The sequence below is a fragment of the Aotus nancymaae genome, unplaced genomic scaffold, assembly GCF_030222135.1.
Source record: "Aotus nancymaae isolate 86718 unplaced genomic scaffold, 86718_ANA_hifiasm-v0.15.2.pri h1tg000006l, whole genome shotgun sequence".
Classification (NCBI taxonomy): domain Eukaryota; kingdom Metazoa; phylum Chordata; class Mammalia; order Primates; family Aotidae; genus Aotus; species Aotus nancymaae.
In genome coordinates, this window is record NW_026988417.1 from 7,319,229 (window position 1) to 7,340,547 (window position 21,319).

The window sequence follows — 21,319 nt, forward strand, 5'->3', positions numbered from 1 at the left end:
GACCTTCCTCTGTCTGTGTCATCTGCACTGCTCAGAAAATCCAAGACCTGGAGGCCACACTGTACACGGCGCTGCAGCAGGAGCCGGGGCGGAGGGCCGGTGAGGCGCTGAGCGAGGGCCAGCGGGAGGACCTGCAGGCCGCTGTGGAGAAGGTGCGCAGGCAGATCCTCAGGCAGAGCCGAGAGTTCGACAGCCAGATCCTGCGGGAGCGCATGGAGCTGCTGCAGCAGGCCCAGCAGGTAGGCGGTGACAGCTGCTGCGCCTACAGCTCCCCTGGCACTCCCGTTGCCCTGTGTGCACCTTGGCACCCCGATGGGCCCCTGGGTGCCCCAGGTTCATTCCAGGTAGAGTTGGTGGTAAAGTAAGTTTCTGAGAAGCAAGATCTCTTTGATGCCCGTCATAACTCCCTGTGACGGGGCAAGACGTGGGGCACTTGGGCATTCTGTGGAGCAAATGCTGAAACATTCATCCAAACCACAATGCCTTCTCCCTCTGCCCTCCTCCTCCAGCATCTGCATGCTGTTTCCAGGTCAGATGCTGGTAACCGGGAGACACTGGCTGAACGGTTTGCTTTTCTGCTGGCTTTTGTGATGGCGGCTCATTTGAGGATTGGGCTTGGAAGGTATATGGGTTGTAGGTCTGAAAAATCTCAATGCCTTCCAAGGTTCAATGTTGCTTGTGAGTTTCATGTGCTACTGAGCACATGGGGAGCTTGGCTTCATGACTCCTGAGTGACAGTGAAGGGAAAGAAGCAGTGACACGCAGAGCATTTGTTGGGCGCTCACTGTGTGTCTGGCGGTGGCTCCTGCACTGCAGATCCCTCATCTCATGGACACTACAGGTGGCCGTTATGATGTCCATTTTCCAGATGAGAGAACTGAGGCTCAGGGATGTTAATTTATGTCCCTGGAGGTCACCCAGATAGTAAGGATCTAGATTACTGGTGGAGGGATGACACAGAAGGGAAAAAGAAGGGGGATGCAGGCAGAGAGAGGGGGGACAGAGAGAGAGAGAGACAGAGAGAGAGAGAGAGAGAGAGAGAGAGAGAGAGAGATGTTGACTTATTTTAAGGAACTGGCTCACGCAACTGTAGATAAATGCTCAGCAAGTTCCCAGTCTTCAGAGCAGGCCAGAGCCCCCGGGAAGAGTTGTAGTTCAAGCCTGAAGGCAGCCTGCTAGCAGCGTGCCCTCGTCCTTGGGGAGGTCAGTGTTTCTCTCAAGGCATTCAGGTGATTGAATGAACCCCTCCCCGCAGCAATCACCCCTTTATGGAGGCTCATCTGCTTTACTCAAAGTCTACTGACTTAGATGTTTATCTCATCTAATGCTGTGTGGGCCACGCACTGTAAGGGAAGGCTGGATGGAATGAGCCCTGGTGAACCGCCTGCTGTGTGGGCCACAGAAACATCTAGTTTTGTTTTTGTTTTTGTTTTTTGAGTTGGAGTCTCGCTCTCGCTCTGTTGCCCAGGCTGGAGTGTAGTGGTGCAGTCTCACCTCACTGCAACCTCTGCCTCCCAGGTCAAGTGATTCTCCTGCCTCAGCCTCCTGAGTAGCTGGGATTACAGGCCCCTGCCACCACACCCAGCTAATTTTTGTATTTTTAGTAGAGATGGGCTTTCTCCATGTTGGCCAGGCTGGTCTCAAACTCCTGACCTCAAGTGATCCACCCACCTCAGCCTCCCAAAGAGCTGTGATTATAGGCATAAGCCACGGCATCTGGCAACATCTAGAATATTTGACCAAATATCTGGGTACCATGACCTAGCCAAGTTAACATAAAATCAGTCATCATCGCCATCAAAGGGAAGGGCATTCAGGCAGCGGAGCAGCATGGTGTGGGTCAGCTTAGGGCAGCAAAGAAGCTGAAAACACAGACCCTGGGACCAGACGACCTGGCTCTGAACTCTGGCTCTCCCACTTAGCTGTGTGGCCTTGGGCAAATTACTTAAGCTCTCTGGGCCTCAATGTCTTCCTCATGGGGATGATGACAATGCCTGTCTCATTGGGGCATGGTAAGGTTTAGATAATTATGACTGGTAAAATGCTCTCCATAGTGCAGACCACTCTGGACTCTTGCTGAATATAGACTGTGGGTGGAAATAGTAGGAGCGGATGGGAAGTTAGAGCCAGGTGCTGAGTTCTGAGAGCACTGTGCCTTCATTTCAGGACTTGCTCACTGAGTGTGCAGCAGATGAAGGAATTGATTCTGTGTTCAGGAGATCCAGCTCAAAGAACAGAGTAACATTTGTGTGTTTGAGCAAAAAAAAAAAAAATCATTACCCTACTCGAGGATTCAAATCTCATGGAATGTGCTGCTTTTGGTGACCTGAATCTGAAATGTGTGATGGGTCAGAGGCACACCATAAAGGGCAATGCCACATTCCACTGTGGCTCCTGGAAAGGCCCCCCCATGCTGCACATGCTGAAAAATGAACCCAGGATCTGGGTGATTTTTTTAGAAAGTCAAAAAGCAAGCCATAGTGGTGTCTGCCTGCTGGGCAGTGGAGGATCAGCATCCCTTAAAGAAAAAAGTCATTTAAAATGCAAATGTTTTCTAGTGTTTATGTAAAATCATAGGGGACAGATCACTTCCTTTTACCAAACCGTGTAGTCAGTTGCATGGAGTAGCTTGATCAGTAGCTTAACCAGGGTTGCTATTGCTTTTCCTTTATCTTTGGACCATTTTCAAATTAGTTGAGAATTCTGCTGAAGGTAATTAGTAGACACTCCCTTCTCCCACTGAATACTGAAACTTCCCTGACCTCAGTTTTATTAAAATACAGTGATATGTACATATAAGCTGAATTTATTTAACTACATTTATTTAACAATACATTGCTCTGAGGCTTTAATGAGGTAAGGTATGCAAATCAATTCACCTGGTGCATGGCACGTGTTCCACGAAAGGAGAACTCTCTTTATGTCATAACGCATGACTGTCAATACCTAAGGCAGTGTGCGGCCCCAACCACTCAGTGTGGTTTGTGGACCAGGGACATTGGCATGATGCTGAGACCTGCTAGAAATGCAGGATCTCAGGCCCTGCCCCAGGCCTATGGAATCAGTTTCCACATTTAAGAAGATCCCGTGATGATTTCTGTGCAACTTTCGGTTGTTAAATCTTCATCTTGTAGACGCATGGCTGTGAGTTCTCGGGGGATGTAAGGGTCTTATTACTTTTTTGGTTTAGTAAGAAAATGCGTCTTATTCCCTTTCCCCTCACCCTGTCTTAGCACACAAGGCAGCAGAATCCAGGGAAAAGGTTCTACCTCCTCCCTGCTTTGAGTTCAGCTCCAGAACTGTCAGCAAGGCTTAACGTTTGCTGGCCTCAGCTTCTTCATCTGTACTATGGGTAGTTCTGAGCGGCTGCACCTCTGAGCCTTGAGGCTCCAGTGTGGTTCTGCAGGTGAAAAAGCTTAGCCAAACTCTCCCAGTGTAACTGACGATGCCATGATGTGTGCTGACTCTTGCTCCTCTTCCCTGCGGAGTGTTGCACGTGTGTCATAGAAACAGAAGCCCAGAGCCCTCAGCCAGCAGGCCACAGCCTTCATAAAAGAGGTGCAGATTTAGGAGTGCATCTGTTTAACGGGATGCTTCCTTTAACAGGCCTTCCTGGAAGTGGGTGGTCGAGGTATGACTCCCGGGCAGAAGGGAGGCTTCCCAGCCAGCCCAGTGACCGCATGGTGCTGGGGAAATGAGATGCTGCTGCTTCCAGCTTCCATGCAACAACCAAGCGTGGAACACCTGCCCCATGCCAGGCACAGTTTTGGCCGTTGAGAGTGGAACAGTGGGCAAAGTCCTGCTTCCGTGGATAGGATGTTCTTATATTCTGGGGAGGGGAAACAAGCAAGACTCGAACAAATGCTGAGGGTGTCAGAAACAGGCAGAGGCTGAAGTGGTGCGAGGAGGTGAGCCGGGCAGCGCCTGGCAGAGAGAACAGCACGTACAAAGCCCCCGAGGTGGAAACCGTTTATCGTGGTTAAGGAAAGGCTTTATGTTTTCAAACAGCTGCAACTGGCAAAAGTGGTACCCTGTACATAGGATTTTACAGAGAAACCACCACCCTGAAACAGTGGTTGTAGTGAGCGTCATGAAAACACCTGTTTGTAAGCAGGTGTTTGGCTACCTAATTAAGTCTTCAACCCTGCTTAGATAGAGGGAGAGATGAAGGCACAGAGGCAAAACAGCTGGATGAAGATCAGCCGGCCATAAGGTGACCCTTCCAGGCCAGGCCCGTCCTGAGTCTACCGCCAGAGCCCTGGTCTTCGCATGCGTGATTCCCTGAGGAGTCACTATCCATGCTGTTTTTTTAATTGTTTGCTAATCGCTGTCATTCAATAGTTTCCAGAAATCGGGTATTTTCAGAAGAGTATTGCAAAACCTACATTTGTTTTCCAGAGGGAAGGAATTCAAACCTGTATTACAGTGATTTTGTTCCCCTCCAGGAAAATAAAAATTAATGCTTTAAAGTTATATATGGAAAGCTATGATGTAGCATTAGGAGCCTTAGGCTCTCGGGTCAGACAGGCTTTTATTCAAATCCTTCCCCTAGTTATGGTGTAACCTGAGGCAAGTTAGTTCACCTCTGTGAGCCTTAGTTTTCTTGTCTGTAGATTGAGTAAGTCAATGCACACATCTTAAAGTGTCGTGGTCAATGGAGAATTTAAAGTGTTCACAAAGTAAGCACTCCATGAATATCAGCTAACATTTGCTGCACTTGGCCATTCTAACTCACCCTAATCCTTATCATGTCCTCTCTCACCTTCATGTTCACAATAATCCCTAATACTCATGTATTCATCACGGGCGACATGACGTAGTACAGCCAGCTGCTCTGGCAACACTCACCCACTTCTGATCGGGCCCAGGCACTGGCTGCCTGCTTCAACCACAGACGGACCTTCCCAGTCTCCCAGTTGGCTGTGGACATTACCATTGTGTTTTGCCTGGAATCCAGCCCATGGGGTGCAGTGATGTCCCCTGCCCGGCCCCAGCTGAACTGGCATTTTCCAGCCCTGTTAACTAAGAGGAAAAGAGGACATGAAAACTTCCATTAGTGGATGGCGTCTTTCCCAACAGAATGATTCTGCACTTTTGCAAAAAGTTATGCCTGAGTGAAGGCTGGAGTGAAGGCATTGGTGTAAATTCACTGTGTCCCGACCCGCTCTGAGGGTTCAGTAGCACAGGGTTCACCTCCTAGCCACAGTTGACTTGCAGAGGCATCTGCTGGGACAATTCACGATGGCAATACCCTCTCCATTGTCTCTTCCTCTGCTGAAGCCTTCCTGACACAGAGCACCACCACAGCACCTCCCCTGCGACCCTCACAGGCCCCCCAGGGCCCGGAGTGCAAAGTCTGGGTTGCTCAGCCCGACATTCGGAGTCCTGTCGAGCCCATTCCGACCACCACAGCTGCATCATCCAGCTTGCTCAGAGAGGCCCCTGCTGCCCATTGTGCCACTGTGTTTTGTTTGTTTTAAGTTGTTCTAACCTCCACGTACCAAGCACTGTTCTAGGTGCCGGGACAATATTCCAGCCCGGGAGACAGACTGGTGCTGACCCACCCAGGTTGGAGCGCAGTTGCTCCCACACTCTGACGAGACACTGACTATTCCCTGAGAGTGAATATCGGGAAAGATTAGGACAAGAGCCAGGTTCTCAGGCTGATTTTTTTGTTTTTCTGAGACAGAGTCTTGCTCTGTCACCCAGGCTGGAGTGCAGTGTGCAGTCTCAGCTCACTGCAACCTCCACCTTCCAGATTCAAACAATTCTCCTGCCTTAGCCTCCAGAGTAGCTAGGATTACAGGCACCCAGTAATTTTTGTATTTTTAGTGGAGACAGGGTTTCACCATGTTGGCCAGGCTGGTCTTGAACTCCTGACCTCTTGATCTGCCTGCCTTGGCCTCCCAAAGTGCTGGGATTATAGGTGTGAGCCACTGCACCTGGCCCCTCAGGCTGATTTTTAAAGCTCAGAAGTTGTTTCTGGGGGATTCTCAGAAGTTCTTTGGAATCTGTAAAGCTGGGCATTAGATTGCAAAGCATTGCCCTGCAGATCCCATTTCATTCTCGGTGTCACAGGGTCCTACACAGATATTACAGCAGAGAGGTCCAGACACAGAGAGATTATGTCACTCACCCAGAGTCCAACAGCTGCTACATTTGGGGCCCAGAATCCAAGCCGGGGTGAGGCCACATGCCCTACCTACGCTCAGACTCTCCTTGGCCGCCCTGCACGTGAGGGGGTTGCCAGGGAACTCCTGTGCTGCTGGACTGAGGTCCCCCCATTCCCTTCGGGTGGGAGAGAGTAGAAAATTACCAGCTTTAAAAAATAATTAATAGAGTGCTCAATGCCAAGCTCTGCTCTAAACACTTGGTACAAATTTGCTGGTTAAATCCTTAGATGTGGGCAGCGCCCATCTATAGATAAGGACACCAAGCCTCAGAGAGGCGGAATAACCACCTGAGGTCACAAAGCTGAGAGAATCATCTTTTCTTCTGTCTCCTTCATGGAATCCATTCTGTTTGGCTGCCCCTGTGATCATCCTGGAATCAAAAGCTCATCATTTCCCTGCTTAGAACCTGTCACTGCCTCCCCATGACAACCCCAAAGCTGTGAGCACCTCACTGGGACATGCACCATTTCAGATCCTCTGAGATCTGCCCGCCACTCCCCGCCCAGACCCCTTGGCCTTCTGCACACACCGTTCCCTCCGCCTGGAATTCCCTTCCCCTCTTGTGCATCTGGTGAACTATCGTAGGTCCCTGCTGGGTTCCACGCCTCCTCCAGCCCATGGCTCAGTCCCTCATCCCTCACCATCCTCATATCTATTTATTTACTTTTTGATATGGAGTCTTGCTGTGTCACCCAGGCTAGAGTGCAAATGGCATGATCTCAGCTCATAGCAACGTCTGCCTCCTGGGTTCAAGCAGTTCTCCTATCTCAGCCTCCCTACAGATATGAACCACCATACCCAGCTAATTTTCATATTTTTAGTAGAAACATTTCACCACGTTGGTCAGGCTGGTCTCGAACTCTTGACCTCAGGTGATCCACCTGCCTTGGGCTCCCAAAGAGCTGAGATTACAGGCCTGAGCCATCCTGCCCAGCCCCTCTTGGTTTTCTTGATGGTGTTCGTATTCATCTGATGCCCCCTTTATTTATCTGTATGCCGCTATTATCTGAACCTTAACTGGACTACAAGGGGAGGACCTTTGTCTTTCTCCCCAGGACTGAAACAGGCCTGGGCATATGGAGCCCTATTTGTGGACACTAAATGTGCCCACAGCGGTGGTTCTTAAAGCGGAGGCCCTGGACCATCCACATCCTCATCACCATCTGTGAGCACCTTTCACTCAGGTCCCTTTGAAAGGAGTGCACCTTTCACTCAGGTCCCGCCCCTGCCGGGCAGAGTCAGAAGCTCTGTGGGCAGTGCCTGGCAATCTGCATTTGAGCAGACAGGCTCTCTGGGTGATGCTGACACAGGCTGGAGAATCACTGCCCTACAGAATGCAAGATGGCTTCTCCAGGCCTGAATAAAGCCTTTGGTGACCCCAGGTTTAATTTTTGCTGGCTGGAATCGTCCACCCTTCTACCTCCCACCATCGTCTCAGTGCATGAGGTCTCTATCCGGTTCAAGGAGCGGCAGCCTGCTGGGCAGAGTTGTTCCAGGGATACCCACCTTGGTAGGGTCCTTGATGGGGCAGAAGCCCTTAGAGCACATGAAGAACTGGAAATGGGAGAGTTCACCAGATTCCCTCAGTGGAGACGCTGAGATTCCACCAGATTCCAGTGGGACTGGAAGGAACGATCGGCAAACCACCTGGATAATTAATTCTGCAGCTGCAGTGCCGAGGAGGGTGACCAGGGGACCGGTTTGCCCAAGACTGAGGGGTTTCCTGCGCTCACACCAGGAAAGTCCTGGGCAAACCAGGTCTGTCAGTTACCCTGGTACCATGTGCTGAGTGGGGTTCTAAGGGGCAGGGTGGATGCTGGCACAGTGGCTCCCACCAGCATTGCCTCCTCTCCCTCCCTCCGCCAGCCCCCAGGCTGCAGCTACATAAATCTTGGACAAATACATGACTTGATGTCACATCCCAGCCATGCCCTTTATTAGCTGCTCAGGGAGTCTACATGTTTTGGTAGTCTCGACGTTTTATTTTTTAAAGATCCCCTCTTAAGAGTGTGTACTGTGTAATTCTTCCAGAACAGGCACAAACTGTCATTAGCGATAGAAGTCAGAAGAGAATTCCCTTCGCTGGGCTGGAATGGAGCGGGGGGCCCAGGGCCTCCTGGGAGCTGGGACGCTCTCTGTCTTGCTTTGGGTGGTGGTGACCCTGGCTCGTGCACGTATCAGAGCTCATCAGGCTGCCCACAGCGTTTGTATCCTTCACGGCTTCTGTGCTAGACCACAATAAAAAATAAAAACGGAGGTTTTACACCCAGAAACGTACTTTTTCTGACACATAACCTGATGTATTTCAGAGAATCCGAGAACTGGAGGACAAACTGGAGTTTCAGAAGCGGCACCTGAAAGAGCTGGAGGAAAAGGTGGGTGGCTGGCCCCAGACTGTCCCCAGGTTTCCTTCCATGAAATGTTAGTGCGGAGCCATTTTATTTCATAACATCCAAAGCATAGACTCTGTCTCCAGCCCTCCTTCCTCTGCCCTTCTCCCCCAAAATCAGCACCTCCAGGAAATCAGTACTTCCTCCAAGTTCCTTTCTGATGAAGACATTTCCTTCTCAGTGGCTGTCAAAAATTCTGCACTCCAGGGCCAACTTTGTGTGTCTTTTTCACAAAAGACTTTCCCTGAATCCCTCCCCTGCCGTCTCAGCAGGAAAGAGGTGGAGCAGGTTAGGCTGATGAGCTCCGTGGCATCACCCTAACCACAGACACAGGTTCTCTTCCGTGGACGCATTCATTTTTAAATGCCTTCTATGTGCCCCAAACCAGTCACATGTTCCTGAAAGATGCAGCCTCTCCCATTCCCAAGGACGCGAGGCTGGCCTCTCACTGGGTTTTTGGGTGTGTTCCACCAGCCCATTTACCATGATGCCCATTTTATGGGTGAGGAAACTGAGGCAGAGATAGATTACGACACCTGTACATGGTCCCACAGCAAGGAAGGGAAGGCTGGGGTCTCCATGGACATCATAGCCACCTCCCTGCCCCTCCATATGACATTCGTCCAGTCAGACACGTGAGTCCTGCTCAGGACACATGCGAAGCAGTTTTATCTTGGCATTGCCCTTCATCTTCCTCCCCTGATGGCTGTGAATCCTTGAGGAGAGGGACCACGTGATACTCATCTCTCCATTCAAGACAGTTTTTGCCGCAGGATAGGGCATCATCAAATGTGTGTGGATGAGTAAGCAAATGATTGTAGATGAGTACCGAAAAACAATAATTGCATATTTAATGTCACAGAGGTAAGTTCAAGTGTGGGAACAAGACGGAGGACTGCTGAACCCATCCAGGAGGTCCAGGGGCCAGCACATCTGTGCCCGAAGAGGGGTTCCCGTCTGAATCTCACAGGCCGATGCAGGATCAGCCCTGGAGAGAGGAGGTAGAAAGGGCATCTCTGGACTTCACGTGTCTGAGGCCAGTCTTCTGAGAGAGGAAGCTGACTCATTTCAGGGACAAACCAGGACAGAAGTCTCTAGAAGGTGGATTCTGGGGTGGTCCAAGAATGGGATGACAGCCTTTCCAGTCCTGGACGGAATCAAACCATGTGCCCAGAGAGACGGGACAGCTCTTAAGATTCTACCCCCATTTTAGATGCTTCCTCTACCTTCTCTCATGAGAGCCAGTCCCATGCAGATGAAATCACCTTCCCATCTCTGCTTGGGGCGTAGGGCCCTCCTGGCTCTTGCAAGAGGACTGGGGATCTGTGCACAGGGGCAGGGGTGGGGGCAGGGCTTGCCCGCCAGTTCCCTGGTTGCCCTCATGAGAATGCCAGTTTTAGGTGATTTCTAGAGTCCCCATCTGCCTGATGTCCACTCCCGCCAGCCTCCCAAGGATATTTTGAGAAACCAACGGGGTCTCAAGAATAATTGAATTTAAGAATTTCTTAAGGAGTGGGCTGGCTTTGCAGGTAGATGAGCCCGGGCTCTCCTCTGGCCTTACCCAAGTGGCCCCAGAGAGCCTAGGGAATTCACCTGTCTGGCCCGGGGAGTTCACCCCTCTGCCCCAGGGAAATTCGCCCCTCTGCCTCAGGCCTTGGCGTTCTCATGTGCTGCTAGGAATGGCACTCTGTGTCTGTGGGTGGGTGTAGGGATGAAATTAGGTTGAGAATATGAAAGTCCTCAGCCCAGGGCCCAGGCAAGGTGGGCAGGCTGCCAGCACCGGTCCTTCCTGTCTCCCAGGTAGCTCTACCACTTCTGTTGGTAAAATACGTCACAGAGCCAGATATGTGGTAGAGGAAAGGCTTAAAACCTGACCAAGGTCACCCTTGCTGATTAAAATGTTAAAAGTCAGACAGAATGAGCACACATCTAAAATAACACTCACTGCATCCTCAGCAGTGAGAAACCTGGGTAATGTTCCAATCGCCTTTCTGGCTCGTTTTTGACCCTTTTCTCAAAGCTGGTGTTTGTGGACTGGTCTGTCACCTTTTGCCACAGGAAGGAGTTGCGGAGGCTGGCATATAGAACAGGAGGAACTGACCAGGATGGATGTCTGATGAGGCCTGTAGGTCTGCGAACCTTCCATGATGCCTCACGCCACCTTCGTTTCCTTACAGGCATTGAGGCCTGTGGCTGTGGAAATAGCTCCAGCCACCCCTCTTCCTGGCTCATGGGTCCCTTTGTCATGGCCCAAAACTCTTTTCTGCCACAACTCACTGGATGGTCTTGACGAATCCTCCCCTCTCCGCAGCCTCAGTGTCCCCATGTGGAAGAGGAAGGGCTGGGTGACTGCCAAGGCCCCTTCCCCCGACTTCCAGTGATCTTACACCTTGTTTAGAAGTTGATGGCTGTTAGTTTGGACTTTTCCCAATAAATAATATAGGGAGATACTACCTTGTTTTGGGGTGGAAAACACACTCAAGGACTATTTTCAAAAGCCCCAGTTGATGTTCAGATACGTTTCACTAATGACTTGCAACTCCTTTTGAACAAAGCAAGTCCTTAACAGGTTAAGAAAAAAAAATTCTTCGAGACCATCCTGGTCAACATGGTGAAACCCCATCTCTACTAAAAATACAAAAAATTAGCTGGGCATGGTGGCGCGTGCCTGTAATCCCAGCTACTCAGGAGGCTGAGGCCGGAGAATTGCCTGAACCCAGGAGGCGGAGGTTGCGGTGAGCCGAGATCGAGCCATTGCACTCCAGCCTGGGTAACAAGAGCGAAACTCCGTCTTAAAAAAAAAAAAAAAAAAAAAAAAAAAATTCTGCTTTTAAGTTGACCTGTGTAATTTTTCCTTCCATTAAGACCATTTTTTCCCTGATTGTTTTTTCTCTATAAGTAGACTAATCAAATGGCAATAAAGATTTTAAATAGTGACTCCCTTGGAAGAAAGAACCCTGGTAAAGATGGTGTAGGGCCAGGTGTCCAATGTTTTTACTTCCGTGGACCGCATTGGAAGAAGAATTGTCTTGGGTGGCATGTAAATTACACTAACACTAACAATAGCAGGTGAGCTAAAAATAATTGCCAAAAAGTTTCCATAATGTGTTTTAAGAAAGTTTACAGATTTGTGTTGGGCCACATTCAAAGCCGCCCTGGGCCACATGGGGCCTGCGGGTGGAGGGTCGGACGAGCGTGGTACAGGGGGAAGGGCGCTACTTGTCTGCAAGTTTGGCCTGGGCCAGCTTGAGTGGAATTTAACCTGATCTTTGGTGCACACATCACGCCCCCGTCTCCTGATGGGAGCTCCGAACCATGACCATGGGCTGAGCCTTCCTCTATTTCTACCGGCCTGCCCAGGTTCTGCAGGAAGGCCACATCAGAGCACCACAAAGTCCTGTCCTGGTCCAGAGTGTAAATCTCCCCTGTCTGAGTTAACCGCATGTTTGGGGAGTGGGTCAGGATAGCCCACCCTGAGTGTGGAATGCCGCAGGATGCGTTTCCCAGGGGAGATCAGTTCCTGAAGCCCGTTTACTTCCTATTTCTCCTTCCGAACTCAACAACTCAGTGTCATAGTTCTTGCAAAATGCTGTCATTGGGTTCCATCCTACGTATCTTACATCTGTTTTCTTTTCTTTTTCTTCTCTTTTCCTCATTTTCTTTTGGTATTATTTTATAGTTTTTGTTCCTTTTTTTGTTTTTCTCACTAGCATTCATTCTGTGGCCTTGATGACTTCAGTGAGCCAAGACCTCAGGTTGGTATCCTTTCTTTTTCACAGATGAAAATGGTGATTTCCTAAAACGGGACGAGTCCTCCCAGTCCCTGACTGTCATGTTCCTTGAGAGATGAGGCACTGTGGAAGGTGGCCTTGTGGCGGATGCCTCAGCTCATAGGTCTGGGTCACCAGGGAGACCCACCCCGAGAAGGGGGGTCAGGAATGCTCACTGTGAATAAGAAACTCCTTTGTGGAGTTTCATCTGCAAAGGGGGACTCCATTTGATTCCAAAGGTTCTTTCCAGTCTGGCTTCAGTCCCTGGTGTTCTCTGCTGCTGTGTGGACCAGTGGGTCCTCTGTAGGATCCAGGGCCGTTGACTTCCACAGCTGAGGGCTACAGGGGCAGAAGGTTGCTGGACAAGCAGCTCAGGAGCCCAGACTGTCATTTGCATGCAAATTGCCCAGGGAGCCTATGTAAGAACCCACCCAGCTCCCTGCCCCTCTCACCCGGTCCTCTGCTGGGTTTTGACGCCTGTGCTGAGCTCAGGGACCTCCAGAACAAGGCCATCTCAGCATCTGGTCCTCCCCTGACCACTGAGCCCTGTGTGTCCCCAGGACCCAGCTCCCACCCTAGACACCTGGACCCTTCCACATTCTCCCTGAAAGTGCCCATCTCAGGGCCAGGGGCGCCAGGACCTTTGGACTCTAGAGTTCTGTCCCTGAATCCAGCCCAGGCCAAGGGCCCTCTGGGTTCTGGGGATACCTGTAGCACCTGTTAGCTACCTGGACCCCTTGGGCTCAGCTCCGAGGCCAGGGTCCTGCCTGATGTCCTCATGGGCATCTCTGAGGCTGACCCCAGTCCACAGGGCCTTTGGTCTGGTACCTTCTGTACCCAAGTGTCGGGGACAGTGCTGGGCACATGGTCAATATTCATTCAATGTTTATAGACTGAGTAAAGAATGATCTCAGGTCTTAGAGGACAACTGACACTCAGTCAGATCCCATCTGATCAGAGGTGGGGGTGGCCACCGCGGGTGGGTGGGTGTTGGGGATGGGGGATCTGATCCTGCTGCTGCCGCTTCTCCTGGGTCATGGGGGCAGGTCCCTCAGGGCTCAGCTGGGGCGTTCAGGACAGCAGTGAGGATGGGGGCAGATAAAGCCAAGGAATCCTCCAGCCATTTTAACCCTTGGTTCTTGTGTCATTTCAAATTATGTTTTACTCTTACAGGATAGAAAAAGAGTTTATGGAATAAACTGAGTCCCTACGGCAACCCCACCCCCACTCAAACCAAATTCAACAGCGAAACGAGCTATTCAAAGTCCAGAGACTGCAAATAGAATTTATGTATATTTGACAACAGCTTTAAGGGGAAGCCTTTGGACGCATGGCTGGGTCCTGGCCAGCCCAAGCCGTAAGAACTCTGCAGGGATTTTGTCACATTCGTGTCCCAGCTCTGCCACCTTCAGGAGCGCACAGGAGCAGAGACCTAAATGCCAGGAAATTAAGTGCAATTACTAGAAACCAAGGGATCAGCAGCCACCACACTGTCTGGGGACTGGTCCGAGTCCTCGTCCCCATGCCACATGCCTCCCCGGTGTGCGTGTCTAGCTGGACCTGGGTGGGTGTTGTCTCTGCCCTGTGTACATAAATCTCCACGAACCGTGCTGTGTTCGTCCGGAGTTTGTCTGCTGGAGCGACTTGCAAGTGTCCTTGTAATGTGAACCCCAATTCAAGTCCTGGTCAGCAAAACCTTGGAATCTGTGCACAGCTGGATTTAGCAGCTGGCGGCCAGAGAGAGAGAGAGAACAGGACTCTGATGAGGGGCTGGAGCCTTGCCCATCATGGAGAAGTGGATCCCAGGGACCTGAGATTTCCTAGGGGAGGCTGAAGGCTCTGTCACTCTTGTGGGTGTGACATGGCAAAAGTCCTAGAGCATGACTGTCCCTGGGGCCAGGTGGATTGAGGACCGATAGTGCAGACGTGGCCATCAATCAGGCACACTTGGGCCTGTGTTGCATCTTGGTGGTAATTTGCAAGGGACTGCCAAGGAAGAGACGCTGGAGCACCTGCAGGGACCAGGTTATTTCCGTAGTGGTGCCGAGACTGGTCCTGCTCTCACCACCGTGGGGAGGAAGTGAGCTTTTCCTGCCTTGGGAGGCCACCCCTGGATAGAGCCAGGAGAGCTGTCAGGGTGTTGGAGGCCTCCCTGCACAGTGGATAGAGGAGGGCAGCCATGGAGAGCTGGATGCCAGCTGGGGACGGTCAGCCCAGGAGGAAATTTCCAAAGTTCCTTTCCGATGATGTTCCTGTTGTTATTTGAGGCTGGGTGGGGTGGAGGCATCTCCAGAAGAAGCCACCTGCTCACAGGATGCCTCTCCCAAACTTCTGCACAAGAAGACATTTGGAATTAGAATAGACAGAGTGAAGTAGAGGACTGAATGTGACAAGGAGGCTGGCTGTGTCTGCGTGGGAAGAGCCGAGTGAAGGCCAGGCTGGGCCATCCTCAGCTGGCTGCAGGTGGACAGGCTCAGGCCCTGCTGATTGGGTGGAAGAAGCAGTTCTGTGATCTCCAGTGAGATGGACCTTTGGACAAAAGGGAAATGACTGAAATTTAGGCAGTTGAGGCAACTCATGGTGTGAGGGAGACAGAGGAGCTGTAAGTTCTCAGAAGGCCAGATCCATGGATGGAGAAGGACACAGTGCCCCGCGAAGAATGGGCCCTGGCAGCCGGGTAGAGCTGTTCACACCACATCCTGGGATCCCAACCCTCCCCACACCGCATCCCAGGATCCGGCCAGCGGGGAGGGCTGCTCACACCACCTCCCAGGATCTGAGCTCTAAGCAAACATGCACCAGGACGGCCCAGCATCGTTCATTCTCTTTTGAAACCAAAACCCCAAAGCACCTGCTAGCTCAGCCTCCGTGACTTACCAACACTTGGTGATGAAATATGAACAAACTGATGTCGTTAGTTGAAAGCACAGGCATCCTAGATCCCAGGCCGCGATGGGAGTGTGGGATTGCACAGTGAGTGACAACAAACTCACGCCTACTCTTTCCGGCCGGGAAGCACTGGAGGCATTGCTGTGCTAACTTCCGCGGGCAGAAGTCTGGGGGTGCCCAGGGGTCTCTGGAATGTCGGTCCAGCACCCTTGCAGCCACTGCAGGAGTGCGGTCCTCACGTCTGCCTGTCCTCGTCCTTCAACGGGTAAAGGGCAATGTCTGCGTCTGCTGGGCTCTCCCATCAGATCATGCGACAGAAATGGCCGTGGCTTTGAAGTCAGACCCATTTGGCCCTGCCAGGCTGGCCTCTTCCTGCTACAGACACTGGCACTGTCCTTGCCGCTCTGAGGAATGGTAGCAATAGTTCCCCTGCGAGGCCTTGGGAGGGGTCTGAGCTGGATGGTTAGACCCGCAGGCTCCCGCAGGCCACCATGGCTGCTGGTGGGAGACACAGCCTCTGCTGTTCTCGACTTGGGAGTTGTCCTCAGAGGAATCCATACAGCCGGCCAGGGGCCAGGACCCGTTCTCTTTGGCCCCCTGGGAGGCGGCGCAGGAGGAAGCATGAGGCTCACATGGGCAGGTACGGGGGTTTCCCTGCATAGACATCAGAGTCCCTGTTAGGAACCAGCATCTCTTGTCACAGTCCCAGCCGTAGCTTCTGGCTCCCTGCTAGGCACAGTCCTGGTTGCAAGGACTCCAGTATGCAGGGAGCCTGAGAGCTGTGCCATGCCCGGGTGCACGCACCCCTCACCCACAGCCCTGTGTCCCAGTCAGGTGCATCCGCGAGGGCTTTGGACGGTCTTGCTTAGTAACACGTATGTGGTTTCCAGGGCAACAGAGTTACAAAGTCTGGGGAAGCCAAGGTGACTTCCTCATTTTAGCGCAGGTCAGCTGGGAGGTTCATCGGAGAGCCGGCCCTGAAGGTTCCTGGCACAGAGATGCCCATGGTACAAACACAGGTTTCTACTTCTCGCCCCCACACCTCAGTCCTCTGTGGGCCGAAAGTGACCAGGGAGGAGCTGGGGCAGGGAAGTTAAGGGATCGGACTGCGTTCTGGCACTGCCACCCTGGCAGCCTCCTGGGGGCTGAGCAGCCAAGGTCAGGGCTGGGGCCGGGAGACCAGCTGTGCAGGGACAAGCCAGGCTGATTTGTCCAGGACTGAGGGAGGTTCCTGGAACATAGACCTCTGGTTTGAAAATGGAGGAGACTCTGGGCAAACTGGGAGGTTGTTCTGCTATGGCTGCAAGGCTCTTCTCACCGAATCCCGCTTCCCTTCTGGGCCTCCAGCTGGCCGCAGGGCTTTCGGCTGACCGTGCAGTGCTCATGCTGAGCATCTTAGGTGAAACAGGCTGCGTGCTTCATGCGGATGTCTTGAGAGTCAGCTCAAGGGTGTGAGATCCTACCCAGCCTGCCCCCAGTGCGGTGCTGGGCCCTCGGGGGTGGGGGAAATACAAACATGTGGGCGGATGGGCCCTTCCCCTGGTCCGGGACAAGGCTCACCCTGGCTGGTTGCACACCCCGCTTCAGCTCTGGCTTCCCTGTCCTTCTCAAGTGAATTCAACATCTGTCCCCATCTCCTGCTCCTCTATCCGCCGGGAGCATTCAGGATTGTGGCCTCTGCTTCTCCCTGGGCTGCCATAACCCCTCTGTAACCAGTAGCAATCCTACCTGAGACTCCCAGGACAAACAATGGCGAGTCTGATATTTGGTTCTTTTCTCACATTTAAACAGAGTTTGCCAGGGATCTCCCACATTGGATGGGAAATCCCAAACGTGCTATTGTGGAGTCCTCTTCCCTACCCCACAACCCAGGTTGTCTGGACCCTTGGGGCCTTCTATAGGCCCCTTCTCTATGCCTCAGATTCAAGCTCTGTAGTAGGGTGGAGCCCAAGTCTTCACACAGCCAGACCTCCCTCCCTCCCTCCTTCCCAGCCTTCCCCCACCTCTCAGGGGCTGTTGTTCCAGCAGAAACGGGGCATCTTGTTGTCTTCCACGGCCTGTGTCCTCCCTGTTACCACCCTCAGCCTCAGGGAACCTCCCCAAGGATCCCAAGGGGGCAGAATCCCATCCTTACATCTGCACCACAGCGATCTATCGCCTTCCCCTGTGCAGGTCCTGCCACCTCTGAGAGGCCGGCAGGCTCAGATCTCCATCCCAGGCTACCACGGAGGTTGATAACCCATGGCAGGCCACGTTTTTCTCCGTTCAACCTTCTTCTTCCCCCGAGAACCTTCATTACTTACGTAAAAAACCTGAAAACACTTCCTGGGAGAGGCCCTGCCTGCTTTCCTGTCCCCAGGCAAGAAGGAAGGACATGTCCTCCCTCAGGGCTGCTCACAGGGAAGGGCTGAACACCTCCTCCTCCTTGGTAGGTCTGGGGTAAGTTTTCAGTTCCTCACTGCTGCCTTCAGTGGTCACTCAATCCTCCTGCTCTGCACTGGCTCTTGATGGCTGATGTTCCTGGGGGCTCACAGTGTGGTGCAGGTACAGGACCAGCCACCGACCCCACCCCCCCACTGCCCAGAGCTCAGTGAGTCATCGCCACTGCTGGGAAGTGAGACTGCTGTTAAGTTTCATTTTGCTAGGGGCCGAGTCACTTGCCTAGGATCGTGTGGCAAGTAGGCGTGAAAGCTGGACACAGCTGGACAGTGTTACGTCTGCCCCCCACCCAACAGACAGCATGCTGCATTTAGTGTGCCAGGTGCTCTGCTGAGGGCTTTGCAGGGATTGACTCATTTAATCCTCAATAGCTCTTCACTTAGGCATGATTTTTACCCTCCCTTTTTTTTGAGAAGTTAAGTAATTTGTCCAAAATCACATCTGAGAAGGGATAGAGACAAGCCTGGAACCCAAGTAGCCTGGTCCCATCGCCTGGGATTTGAGTGGACCCACCGCACCCCTGCCCCTGCCTCTGACCGCCCCAGGTCTACGGCAAATCCTTGTGGCCACCCAGACATTAGCGACTGTTGGAAAAATATGATTAAAGACAAAAGCTTCTCCCAGGGCAGAAAACCTCGTCACAAAGAAAAGAAAGAAAACCGAGACATGACATGCATCACAGACAACCCACTGAGAGATTGCAAAGACAGAAAGAAGTCTTACCCTTTTATATAGCTAGGCAGGCACGACCCACATGCACAGCCGTCACACTCATCCCCACTGAAAAGGACTCCATGGCATCATTGTTTCACATGGTTCATCCTAAACTCACCTGGCAACTAGGACGACCCTCTGTGTTCACTAATTTGTTTCATACAAAGGAAAAAAAACTGCCCCTGCACCTGGGTTCCACCCTTCTGTTACTTCCTAAGACAGATTTTACATTTTGGAGCCGGGCACCTGCCCAATTAGGCTTCTTCCTCCCAGTGAACACTAGGGGCGCTGTTGTCCCTGGAATTTACATCCCAAAGAGATGGTTCCAGGTCCTTCGGGAAAACATTCCTGGGTCATAAAGCTGGCAAAAGGCTTATTTCACTTTAAAAAGGATTTACACATATTTCAAAAAGACAAAGAAAGAACTTACAAATTTTCTAAAGTAAATGCTCTAAGAAAAGGGAGGGGGCGTCTCTTATTTTTAACAGGGAGATGGAAGCCTCTTACTTTCTATTTGCCTTGGTCCTGACCCTCTGCACTAGCCTGGCCTGTGGTGCCGCCTCCTCCCACAGGTCCAGCTGCCTCCATCTCCCTCCTGCAAAATCCAGAGTGCTCAATCCTCAAAATGACATTTGACCAGGCACCTCCCTACTCCCTGGGGCCCACAGAAACACCAGAGTCCTTGAGTGCCTGCAAGAAAATGGCACCAAGCCTCCTCTGTCCTCACTCCTCACGACCTCCTTCTGTGTACCCACTGGGTCAGCCCAGCCTGGTGCTCTCGTTCCCTTCACCTGACCTGCTTCTCTGTGTGGGGCTGCAGCTTGAGGATGCTCTCCGCCTGGGGGACTCTCCTCCCCACCTCTCCCTGCTCCAGTTTCCCATTCCTCCTATGATCTCTTCAGCCTCGAGCTCCCTCTCCCTCCTCAGGGTGCTCAGAGGTCGAATTTGCTCCTGTTTTGAGGTCTTGTTGCTCACCTATTACTGTATCTCTTGCGTCAGAACACACACTCTCCAGTTTTGGAGTCAGATCCATACTTGAATCCTGACTCTGCTACTTCCCATCCCATCTGTGGGGCCTGGATAAGCTCCTTCACCTTCCAGAGCCTCCATCTGACCATCTGTAGAATGGTCATGTTAACACCCACCTCACAGGGTCACGGGGAAAATTGGACTAGGTAAGGCATGAGAGGCCCTCCACAACCCAGGTGCAGACAGCACCCAGGGCAGCACAAATTTCCCATCTTGTTCCTCTAGCAAACTCTAGGTCCTTGAAAAATATGTGCTGTGCTCAAGGAGAAGGTGTGGAACCTTATTCATCATGTGGCTAAAACTTAAGCTTCATTTACTACTGGGAGTCTGCAATGTCTGATGGTCTTACCTGGAGATCTTATTTTTCTTCTCTGTGCCCATCACTAGGCATTTCATCTCAAGTGATTTTTCTGCAACGTTTTCTCGCTTTGTGTGAGTTCTGGCATGCTGACTTGTAAAATGAGAGACTTTCATGCATATTGTATGATGCTTGTGCAGATGAAACCCAAGTCACCCACTCATGAATAATCCACCTGTTCTTGCCCTTCTCAAAGGATATTTTCCTGAACAATCTGAAGTCACAACCACCACCTTGAAATCTCCAGGAAGTCAATGTTGCAAACTCACTTAATTTTAATATTAAGGCTTGCCCCATGAAATGTTTGCGAGATGGAGCCAGCAGCTAAGAGACGGACTGAGAAAAGTTTCAGCTACGTCATCAGAGCCCCCAGCAGCGAGGGGTTCGACGTAATGAACGTTGATGTGAAGATTGACACATCCTGGATATTCCAGGACATGGAAGATAGTGCTGAGGAGCGGGAATGTCTTCCGGAAGAAGCATCTGGTCGCCCAGACGTGGATATGGGGGCGATCAGGAGGCAGCTAGAGTCCTCCGAGGAGAAGCTGTTAGCGGCGGTGAACAAGTATGTGACGTCAGAGTCCGGGCTGAGAAGCAGGTAGCGGTGCCATTTTGATCTCTCTGTGTGTATTTCACAAACCCCGGGGCTATTAGAATTTGTCACCATGGTGTGCTGAGTCACACCACACAGCTGGGGAAACCGGCTCACCAAAGGCACGTAAGCTGCCAGCACAGTCACTTGCCCTCTGCCCTGCCCGCCCTCCTTCCTTTGCTCTGTACCTGCAGGTAAGGTGGCCCAGGCTTCTCTGCTCAATGGCTTCCATTTGGGTGCAGCCGACAGGAGGCCCTGAAACAGAGGGAGGCAGGGAGAAGCCAGGGTCTTTTCTCTCTCTTCTGCTCTGGGTGACTGTTCCGTGAAAGGGCTGTGTATACAAAGTGACCCAGAGCACAGAAAGGAACCCAGACATCAAAGGAAGAGGCAGACAATTCTAGTTTGTTGGTTTGGGTGATTTTTTTAGGGGAACTTACAGATGGAAGCATGGTCATAGGCAGTTTCCACGCAGGTAACCTTCCTTCCCCAACCCAGGGCTTATGTCCCGGGGGAAAAGCGTATGTGCTCCGGAAGGCATGCATAGGTGGCTGTGGGTGTCACAGCCTATGGTTTCTGCAACGACGGGTTGTTTTGGAGGAAACTCACAATGAATAGGTGTTTCTACACAAAGAGATACATCAACTCCACATCTTGGAGGCATTTGTGGACTCAGGGTTAGTCAGGAGTTACATGCTGGACTCGCATTTAAAATAAAGTCAGTCCTGTCCCCACAGTGACATCTCCCACTGTGGCTGTAACTCATAAGTACTCTCAGTTTCCTCTGTGGTCCCAGGTCCCGCTGGGTGTCCTGGCTGCATCATCCCTTCCTTGTGTGGCTGTTCAGCCCCAGGGGCAGAAGTGGCTTTTGGCAGTTGCTAATTCAGGCTGCCTGTCATCTCTGTCTGGCCTTTGGACTCTGCTGTCATCTTTGGAATAGGTTCTCTGCATTCGTTTCTCTCTATAGA

The 21,319-nt window shown here is 51.8% G+C and overlaps 2 protein-coding genes across 3 annotated transcripts in view; both read left to right on the forward strand.

Annotated features, from left to right (window-relative positions):
* The window catches only part of JAKMIP1 (janus kinase and microtubule interacting protein 1), a 180,240-nt gene extending 166,272 nt beyond the window's left edge, over window positions 1–13,968 (forward strand). The window contains exons 22-25 of one of the 2 annotated variants that reach the window (XM_064365617.1): window positions 36–239; window positions 8,483–8,548; window positions 12,243–12,318; window positions 13,507–13,968. In XM_064365617.1, the coding sequence (XP_064221687.1) occupies window positions 36–239; window positions 8,483–8,548; window positions 12,243–12,293 (321 nt within the window). In that variant the 3' untranslated portion in view covers window positions 12,294–12,318; window positions 13,507–13,968. Of the gene's footprint in view, window positions 1–35; window positions 240–8,482; window positions 8,549–12,242; window positions 12,323–13,506 lie in introns of those variants that run through there. The other variant, XM_064365620.1, reaches the window with a different exon arrangement.
* A 5,994-nt stretch (window positions 13,969–19,962) lies between these two features.
* CUNH4orf50 (chromosome unknown C4orf50 homolog) overlaps window positions 19,963–21,319 on the forward strand; it is a 118,743-nt gene continuing 117,386 nt past the window's right edge. Inside the window, 1 exon segment of the mRNA XM_012467014.2 lies at window positions 19,963–20,360. Within this exon segment, the coding sequence (XP_012322437.2) occupies window positions 20,074–20,360 (287 nt within the window). The 5' untranslated portion in view covers window positions 19,963–20,073.